Source organism: Melanostigma gelatinosum, assembly GCF_949748355.1.
Source record: "Melanostigma gelatinosum genome assembly, chromosome: 22".
Classification (NCBI taxonomy): domain Eukaryota; kingdom Metazoa; phylum Chordata; class Actinopteri; order Perciformes; family Zoarcidae; genus Melanostigma; species Melanostigma gelatinosum.
Window position 1 is genome coordinate 351,791 of NC_136655.1, and position 10,376 is coordinate 362,166.

The 10,376-nt window shown below is 51.5% G+C and overlaps 1 protein-coding gene across 1 annotated transcript; it reads right to left on the reverse strand.

Annotated features, from left to right (window-relative positions):
• dusp16 (dual specificity phosphatase 16) lies at nucleotides 1-9,800 on the reverse strand (the record flags this gene model as incomplete). Its single annotated transcript, XM_079294156.1, has 6 exons — nucleotides 1-1,704; nucleotides 3,314-3,437; nucleotides 3,518-3,677; nucleotides 3,794-3,957; nucleotides 7,737-7,875; nucleotides 9,543-9,800. The coding sequence occupies 6 exons, from the start codon at nucleotides 9,798-9,800 to the stop codon at nucleotides 597-599; spliced, it is 1,953 nt and encodes a 650-aa protein (XP_079150282.1). The 3' UTR covers nucleotides 1-596.
• Between the last annotated feature and the right edge of the window lie 576 nt (nucleotides 9,801-10,376).

Consider the following 10,376-nt stretch of genomic DNA (forward strand, 5'->3'; position numbering starts at 1 on the left):
ACCTGACCTGAGTTCAGATCATCGTCATCGTCATCATGAAAGGTGACCAGCAGCGTCTCCTCCAGACGAGACGTTCAAAGAGTCCGTCAGTGAGAAGAACCCGTCATCCTTTTTACCGCAACAGTCAGAGACGTCTTCGTCTTCACAGGTGAGCAGACTTCCTGTGATGAGTTCACTGACGTCACGTGGAGTATTTAAATGAATGATTGAGAGATATTTCGTAAGACCTGATGCTGCTTTCATTATATTTAATTATTATAAACAAGATTTCATTCAAATCAACTGAAGAGAAACAGATGGTTGCCTTCATATTTGTGAATCAGTTTATTGTTCTGATTCATGTTTCTTTGTTCCACATGAACTCAAACAGTCATGAAACGTCTCGTCCTCACCGATGATTTAGTTCCTTTTGTTGGAGACAACAGACCGTTAGCTTAGCAACATCGAGGCTAAAAACAACCCCAGAATGCAACACTTTTCAAACATAGTTTGGGTCAGAACGTCCTGATGTCACTTCCTGTCGGAGTGAGCAGACGCCGATGTGTGCTGCACCACATAGCTCCGGTCAGATTCCAGGACCGGGACCAGGACCAGGATCAGGAGACCTGGATGACCTCCATGCTGCCGGAGAAGCTGGACTGACTCCCCCCCGTCCCCATCATCTCTTCTCTGGACCTGCTGTCCATCCTCCCGTCTCCAAACTCCATCTGACAGCTTCGTCTCTTCAGCTGCTTCTCAAAGCTGCTCTCTTCATGCCAGCTCCTCCTCGAGTCTCCTCGGTCCCCCGTCCTCTGCCGGCTGCGCCGCCGCACCGCCTCCAGGCCGCCGCCGCATCCGTAGGCCGCCACGCCGCCGCCGCTCAGGATGGCGGAGGTGGAGTAGAAGCGAGCGGACTCGGAGGAGAGGTACCAGCCGCCGACCAGAGAGGAGGAGACGGGGCCCAGCAGGATGTCGGAGTGCCAGCCCTTCAGGGTCCCTCCGGGTCCTGGTCCTGGTCTGGCCAAGTGCTGCTGGCTGCGGGAGAGGCCGACCAGGAAGCTGGTGGCGTTCTCCTCCACGCTGCCGCTCCGCTGTAGAGGGTGCCAGCAGTTAGGAGCGGCGGGCGGAGGTTTGGTGAAGACGGAGGAGGACTGGACCTCCTCCTTGTCAGGGCTCTGCTCCGACACCTCCTCCACCGGGGAGAACTGGCACTGTTTACTGGTCGGCTCTTTGAAGCCAGACGGTTTGAAGAACTCGCCGTCTCCCGGTCCTCCGTGAGGGACAAAGGCCGGCTCGCCGTACGACTTGATGTCCAGAGAGAAGGAGCGCTTCAGACGGGCGTTGTCCTCGGGGCCGTCGGAGAGCTGAAGGACGCTCAGAGCCTCGGCCAGCCGGAGCTCCTCGGGGGCGTCGGCCAGGACACAAGGAAAGGTGAGGGGCTCCATGAGGGACTCCATGAGGGGCTCCATGAGTGGCTCCATGGGGGGCTCCATGGGGGGCTCCATGGGGGGCTCCATGGGGGCTTCCGGACAGGTGAGAGGGTCCTGGTCCTTACCTGAAGGATCCTGATCCTCCAGGTGAGGGCGGACCTCACAGCTGGGCTCCGGATGAGCCTTCAGTCTGGTCTCAGGACCCGGAGGACTCTTGATCCTCTTCTCAAAGTCCAGCAGCTGACCCAGGAAGTTAAAGTTGGGAGAGATAGTCGGCCTCTTCTCCTTCACAAACCTGGACAGAAAGAGGGAGGAGCTTCATCATCACCCGTCTGTGGTCCCACCCCTCTCACCTGTCTGTGGTCCCGCCCCTCTCAACCGTCTGTGGTCCCGCCCCTCTCACCTGTCTGTGGTCCCACCCCTCTCACCTGTCTGTGGTCCCGCCCCTCTCACCTGTCTGTGGTCCCATCCCTCTCACCTGTCTGTGGTCCCGCCCCTCTCACCTGTCTGTGGTCCCGCCCCTCTCACCTGTCTGTGGTCCCGCCCCTCTCACCTGTCTGTGGTCCCGCCCCTCTCACCTGTCTGTGGTCCCGCCCCTCTCACCTGTCTGTGGCCCCGCCCCTCTCACCTGTCTGTGGTCCCGCCCCTCTCACCTGTCTGTGGTCCCGCCCCTCTCAACCGTCTGTGGTCCCGCCCCTCTCACCTGTCTGTGGTCCCGCCCCTCTCACCTGTCTGTGGTCCCGTCCCTCTCACCTGTCTGTGGTCCCGCCCCTCTCACCTGTCTGTGGTCCCGCCCCTCTCACCTGTCTGTGGTCCCGTCCCTCTCACCTGTCTGTGGTCCCGCCCCTCTCACCTGTCTGTGGTCCCGCCCCTCTCACCTGTCTGTGGTCCCGCCCCTCTCACCTGTCTGTGGTCCCGCCCCTCTCAACCGTCTGTGGTCCCGCCCCTCTCACCTGTCTGTGGTCCCACCCCTCTCACCTGTCTGTGGTCCCGCCCCTCTCACCTGTCTGTGGTCCCATCCCTCTCACCTGTCTGTGGTCCCGCCCCTCTCACCTGTCTGTGGTCCCGCCCCTCTCACCTGTCTGTGGTCCCGCCCCTCTCACCTGTCTGTGGTCCCGCCCCTCTCACCTGTCTGTGGTCCCACCCCTCTCACCTGTCTGTGGTCCCGCCCCTCTCACCTGTCTGTGGTCCCATCCCTCTCACCTGTCTGTGGTCCCGCCCCTCTCACCTGTCTGTGGTCCCGCCCCTCTCACCTGTCTGTGGTCCCGCCCCTCTCACCTGTCTGTGGTCCCGCCCCTCTCACCTGTCTGTGGTCCCGCCCCTCTCACCTGTCTGTGGTCCCGCCCCTCTCACCTGTCTGTGGTCCCGCCCCTCTCAACCGTCTGTGGTCCCGCCCCTCTCACCTGTCTGTGGTCCCGCCCCTCTCACCTGTCTGTGGTCCCGTCCCTCTCACCTGTCTGTGGTCCCGCCCCTCTCACCTGTCTGTGGTCCCGCCCCTCTCACCTGTCTGTGGTCCCGTCCCTCTCACCTGTCTGTGGTCCCGCCCCTCTCACCTGTCTGTGGTCCCGCCCCTCTCACCTGTCTGTGGTCCCGCCCCTCTCACCTGTCTGTGGTCCCGCCCCTCTCAACCGTCTGTGGTCCCGCCCCTCTCACCTGTCTGTGGTCCCGCCCCTCTCACCTGTCTGTGGTCCCGCCCCTCTCAACCGTCTGTGGTCCCGCCCCTCTCACCTGTCTGTGGTCCCGCCCCTCTCAACCGTCTGTGGTCCCGCCCCTCTCACCTGTCTGTGGTCCCGCCCCTCTCACCTGTCTGTGGTCCCGCCCCTCTCAACCGTCTGTGGTCCCGCCCCTCTCACCTGTCTGTGGTCCCCACCCCTCTCACCTGTCTGTGGTCCCACCCCTCTCACCTGTAGGCCTCGTCCAGAGGCATGTCCATCCTCTTCATGATGTAGGCGATGGCGATGGTGGCAGAGCGGGAGATTCCAGCCAGACAGTGGACCAGGACCCGAGCGTTGGAGGCTTTGGCCTTCTCTGAAACACACAAGAGGTTCTAAGGTCAGAGCAGATGTGGAGTCCTTCAGGTGCGTCTCTGTGACCTTCAGTCCTCTGACCTATGAAGTCCAGGGACCGGTCCAACCAGGGCAGGATCTTCTCACAGAAGGAGTCGTTGACGGGGACCCTGAGGAAGTGGGACTCTGGGATGAAGTCTGGTTTGGGACAGGTGTTACTGGCGTTCAGGACGTAGACGATGTCGTTCTGCTGCATCAGATCCTGGAGATACAAAACCACGTCAGAGAACAGCTCTGTTCTGATTGGCTGAGTGTGGTGGGAGGCCTCCCAGCATGTACTGGGGCCACATGTCATATCATATTATGATATTATATTACCTGGTTGAGGACGTCCCTCTGACAGCCCAGGTACAGGTGAGGCAGGATGCGGGTCGGTCCGCTGCTGCTTACGGGTCGACATGGTTCAGACATACAGGATGGAACCAGAGAGGACCTCCCCTCACACAGACCTGGGAACAGCTGGGAGAACTCGGAGAACCCACCTGAGAAGAACCAACACACACACGTTTAGACTTCTTCTTCTGCTGTTTTATTCTCAGCAGATTAGACGCAACAAGCCTCTGAATTGATCCTCTGCAGGTCCAACATGAAGATAATAGATTTATATGTTAATATGATTTATTAATAATTCCATAAACACAGAGGACGCTGCCTGGTGTCCACGTAAGTCAAATGTAAATAAAGGAACGAAGAACTTCACTCGATGAATCATCAACCTTACGTTTGTTTATTCATGTTGGACTCTTGATCATGAACCTTTTTTAATGACAGTAAAGTAAGAACAGTTCAAATGTATTTGTAATGAAGTGAACAGGTGGCATCAAGTCCTGAAACATCGATATTTAATCAAAATGTATTTATTGTTATAGTTTGTCTTCTAAACAAGTAATACCTTTTTACAATATTTGTCTTTTCTCTTCAAATATTTGAACTCTTATCATTGAATTAGCATGTATAAAATGGAATATTTACATATCAGCTTTAAAGGATGAGTCCACATTTATCCTCATGTGTACAACATGTTGGTCCGTCCCTCAACACGGTCTGACTTCCTGTCTGTGGCTCATTGGTTCCTACTGAAGAAGTAAATCTTTAAAAACACTAATAGCTCCATCAGTGATTTACTGTGATTATTAATAAACAGACAGCACAGAATAGAGACTTTGTTGACTATTTTCAGCGACGGATGAGAAATGAATAAACTTGTATTCTGATAGTTAAAGTCAGAATGATGATGAAATGTTAAAGTCTTCAGTCACAGTCAGTGGTTCCTCTTTAGTTCAAAGACCAGCTGCTGCTGCTGTTGTTGAGTCATCATGACATCATCGTTACATAACGTAACCCTGAGAGGAAGAAGGGAGGACGGTGGAACTCATGAACTTCTTCATCTCCAGAGACTGAAACCTTCAGATCATCAGAGAGGAAACAACTCTGAAGACAACATGGCCGACGTTTAAATGAAAGAAGAGGAATCAAAACCGTCGTTTATTAACTCTGACCAAGCTCGATAATGGGTGTCTAGACTCGGACTAGTCTGACTCGTGACTAGGACTGATCTGAGACTCCTGATTCCTGACTCGGACTGACCCGAGACACCTGACTAGGACTGACCCGAGACACCTGACTAGGACTGACCCGAGACACCTGACTAGGACTGATCCGAGACTCCTGACTAGGACTGACCCGAGACTCCTGACTAGGACTGACCTGAGACTCCTGACTAGGACTGATCTGAGACTCCTGATTCCTGACTCGGACTGACCCGAGACACCTGACTAGGACTGACCCGAGACACCTGACTAGGACTGACCCGAGACACCTGACTAGGACTGATCCGAGACTCCTGACTAGGACTGACCCGAGACTCCTGACTAGGACTGACCTGAGACTCCTGACTAGGACTGATCTGAGACTCCTGATTCCTGACTCGGACTGACCCGAGACACCTGACTAGGACTGACCCGAGACACCTGACTAGGACTGACCCGAGACACCTGACTAGGACTGATCCGAGACTCCTGACTAGGACTGACCCGAGACTCCTGACTAGGACTGACCTGAGACTCCTGACTAGGACTGACCCGAGACTCCTGACTAGGACTGACCCGAGACTCCTGACTAGTCTCTGACCCGAGACGCCTGACTAGGACTGACCTGAGACTCCTGACTAGGACTGACCCGAGAAACCTGACTAGGACTGACCTGAGACTCCTGACTAGGACTGACCCGAGACTCCTGACTAGGACTGACCTGAGACTCCTGACTAGGACTGACCTGAGACTCCTGACTAGGACTGACCTGAGACTCCTGACTAGGACTGACCTGAGACACCTGACTAGGACTGACCTGAGACTCCTGACTAGGACTGACCTGAGACACCTGACTAGGACTGACCTGAGACTCCTGACTAGGACTGACCTGAGACTCCTGACTAGGACTGACCCGAGACACCTGACTAGGACTGACCTGAGACTCCTGACTAGGACTGACCCGAGACACCTGACTAGGACTGACCTGAGACTCCTGATTCCTGACTCGGACTGACCCGAGACACCTGACTAGGACTGATCTGAGACCCTGACTAGGACTGACCTGAGACTCCTGATTCCTGACTCGGACTGACCCGAGACACCTGACTAGGACTGACCTGAGACTCCTGACTAGGACTGACCCGAGACACCTGACTAGGACTGACCTGAGACTCCTGATTCCTGACTCGGACTGACCCGAGACTCCTGACTAGGACTGACCTGAGACTCCTGACTAGGACTGACCTGAGACTCCTGACTAGGACTGACCTGAGACTCCTGACTAGGACTGACCCGAGACACCTGACTAGGACTGATCCGAGACTCCTGACTAGGACTGACCCGAGACACCTGACTAGGACTGATCCGAGACTCCTGACTAGGACTGATCCGAGACTCCTGAATAGGACTGACCCGAGACACCTGACTAGGACTGACCCGAGACTCCTGACTAGGACTGACCCGAGACACCTGACTAGGACTGACCCGAGACTCCTGACTAGGACTGACCTGAGACTCCTGACTAGGACTGACCCGAGACACCTGACTAGGACTGATCCGAGACTCCTGACTAGGACTGACCCGAGACACCTGACTAGGACTGATCCGAGACTCCTGACTAGGACTGACCCGAGACTCCTGACTAGGACTGACCTGAGACTCCTGACTAGGACTGACCTGAGACTCCTGACTAGGACTGACCCGAGACTCCTGACTAGGACTGACCCGAGACTCCTGACTAGTCTCTGACCCGAAACGCCTGACTAGGACTGACCCGAGAAACCTGACTAGGACTGACCCCAGAAACCTGACTAGGACTGACCCGAGACACCTGACTAGGACTGACCCGAGACTCCTGACTAGGACTGACCCGAGAAACCTGACTAGGACTGACCCGAGAAACCTGACTAGGACTGACCTGAGACTCCTGACTAGGACTGACCCGAGACTCCTGACTAGGACTGACCCGAGACTCCTGACTAGGACTGACCCGAGACTCCTGACTAGGACTGACCCGAGACTCCTGACTAGGACTGACCCGAGACACCTGACTAGGACTGACCTGAGACACCTGACTAGGACTGACCTGAGACTCCTGACTAGTCTCTGACCTGAGACTCCTGACTAGTCTCTGACCCGAGACTCCTGACTAGGACTGACCCGAGACTCCTGACTAGGACTGACCTGAGACTCCTGATTAGGACTGACCTGAGACTCCTGACTAGGACTGACCCAAGACTCCTGACTAGTCTCTGACCTGAGACACCTGACTAGGACTGACCTGAGACTCCTGACTAGGACTGACCTGAGACTCCTGACTAGTCTCTGACCCGAGACGCCTGACTAGGACTGACCCGAGAAACCTGACTAGGACTGACCCGAGACTCCTGACTAGGACTGACCCGAGACTCCTGACTAGGACTGACCCGAGACTCCTGACTAGGACTGACCTGAGACTCCTGACTAGGACTGACCTGAGACTCCTGACTAGGACTGACCTGAGACTCCTGACTAGGACTGACCCGAGACTCCTGACTAGGACTGACCTGAGACTCCTGACTAGGACTGACCTGAGACTCCTGACGAGGACTGACCTGAGACTCCTGACTAGGACTGAGCCTAGACTCCTGACTCGTGACTGGTCTCTGACCTGAGACTCCTGACTCGTGACTAGCACTGACCTGAGACTGGGACTAAACTGACCTGAGACTCATGACTGGGACTAGACTGACCTGAGAGCAGGTGCACCGAGGTGAAGCTCTTCTCCAGTTTCAGCAGCAGGACGCTGAGGAACGAGTCAGAGCTCAGAGAAGAAGGAAGAGAAGAACTGTGGTCGTAAACAACCACCTGCTGATCCTCCTGCAGCTCCAGCTACAGCACACAGAGACATTAGTATTATTATATATATACGAGACACTTTGATACAATAACAAACATTAATCATGTGACCTGTGAAGGAAACATTGATGTTCTAGTCGTGATAACTTCCTACAATGTTTGTCCATATTTCTGATATTTCTGAATAGTTTCATTGAATGTTAGTTATATTTTAAGATATATTTCGCCACAGACGTTTATCTGCTGTCACAATATATAATATATAATACCGATCCATGTTGGTTTTGCTACAGAAACAATACATAAGGAAGGGTCGATATGTATTTCCTAATATTTTAATTACATTTAAACCCTAAATACCTTGGATACAAATCCAAAACATATAAACTCATTCATATAAACTCATTCATTAAAAGGCCTGATACTGAATCTTTAAGACCAACATCAATATGATATTTGAGACTATAAATAAGGACTTTCCCTTCAAAATAAGAGCTCAGGTGTGCAAAACGTTTCCTGTGAAGCTGCTCTACAACTCGTCCTTTAAAACTCTCGTTCTCTCTTCACAGAATTCAGCTCATCAGACGGAGAACGTTTCCTCGGTAATAATAAAGAATCGTTATTCCAGAGGCAACAGAAACCAGAGATACTCATGATTATGTGTTATTGTGTTTGGTTTACTCTTATTATTCATTCTCACCTCAGTATTATTAGGACTAGAGGTGAAACGTTATTGATCCGCACTGACCCCCTCACAGTCTAACGCTAACATCAGTGTAAATAAAGTTTAACGTTAACCATCACAGTGTAAGTAAAGTTTAACGTTAACCATCACAGTGTAAATAAAGGTTAATGCTAACCATCAGTGTAAATAAAGTTTAACGTTAACCATCACAGTGTAAATAGTTTAACGTTAACCATCACAGTGTAAATAAAGTTTAACGTTAACCATCACAGTGTAAATAAAGTTTAACGTTAACATCACAGTGTAAATAAAGTTTAACGTTAACATCACAGTGTAAATAAAGTTTAACGTTAACATCACAGTGTAAATAAAGTTTAACGTTAAACATCACAGTGTAAATAAAGTTTAACGTTAACATCACAGTGTAAATAAAGTTTAACGTTAAACATCACAGTGTAAATAAAGTTTAACGTTAACATCACAGTGTAAATAAAGTTTAACGTTAACATCACAGTGTAAATAAAGTTTAACGTTAAACATCACAGTGTAAATAAAGTTTAACGTTAACATCACAGTGTAAATAAAGTTTAACGTTAAACATCACAGTGTAAATAAAGTTTAACGTTAAACATCACAGTGTAAATAAAGTTTAACGTTAACATCACAGTGTAAATAAAGTTTATCGTTAACCATCACAGTGTAAATAAAGTTTAACGTTAACATCACAGTGTAAATAAAGTTTAACGTCAACATCACAGTGTAAATAAAGTTTAACGTTAACCATCACAGTGTAAATAAAGTTTAACGTTAACATCACAGTGTAAATAAAGTTTAACGTCAACATCACAGTGTAAATAAAGTTTAACGTTAACATCACAGTGTAAATAAAGTTTAACGTTAACCCTCATCTGGATCAGGTCTCTGGGGGGCACCTTGTCCTGGACCTGGTCTGTGTGTGTACCTGTTCCTGGTCCTACTCTATGTGTGTGTCCCTGGTCCTGGTCTGTGTGTGTACCTTGTTCATGGATGAGTGCTGCAGCAGCTCCTGGATCAGGACTTTGTCCTGCTGCAGCCTCCTCTTCATCAGCTTGGAGCAGTTCACGTTGACGGCCTCCAGGATATGAGACGCGTTGTAGTCCACGAAGGGCCGGCTGTCGATCAGGACCACACGGTCCAGACCCCCCTCCAGCAGGACCACCAGGGCCTCCAACCCGATGGGCCGCGCAGACCTGGACCCAGACCATGATGCTGGTCCTGATGGATGCTCCGACATGTCAGACTACCCCCCCCCCCCCTCCTCCGGTGGTCCAGCTCAGTGAGGCGGTCTGAAGAGGAACCTCAGACGAGGAAGACCTGAATCGTGTCGGACCGGTATGAGGTCATCATCCTGATGGGGGTCAGCACAAAAACCCCAGACCAGAGAGACAGACAGACAGACAGACAGACAGGACCCCCCCCCCCGACTGTAGTTTAAAGTGTGTTTCTGGTCTGGGGTCTCTTCCTGGACTCAGAACTGAAGACCTCAATCTGAACCCTGATCCTGGTCTTCATGCTGAAGTGGATCCACACTGTGGGACAAAGAGGGAGGAGTCAGGTTTATATAAACTATGTAACATTAATGATTAAAACATGTGTTTTATGAATGAGGTTTGGTATTAGCAGTTAGCTAAAAACTAGCTAACTGTTAGCTAACTGCTAGCTAACCGTTTGCTACATTTTGTTACTTTGTTTCCATGTTTAATGACCGACAGACCGACTCTTATGAAAACAACCGACAAAAAAAAAAAAAAAAAGTCACGACATTTTTCTTCTTCGTGTCTTTTCCGTTAAACTTTAACGGACCTTTTAC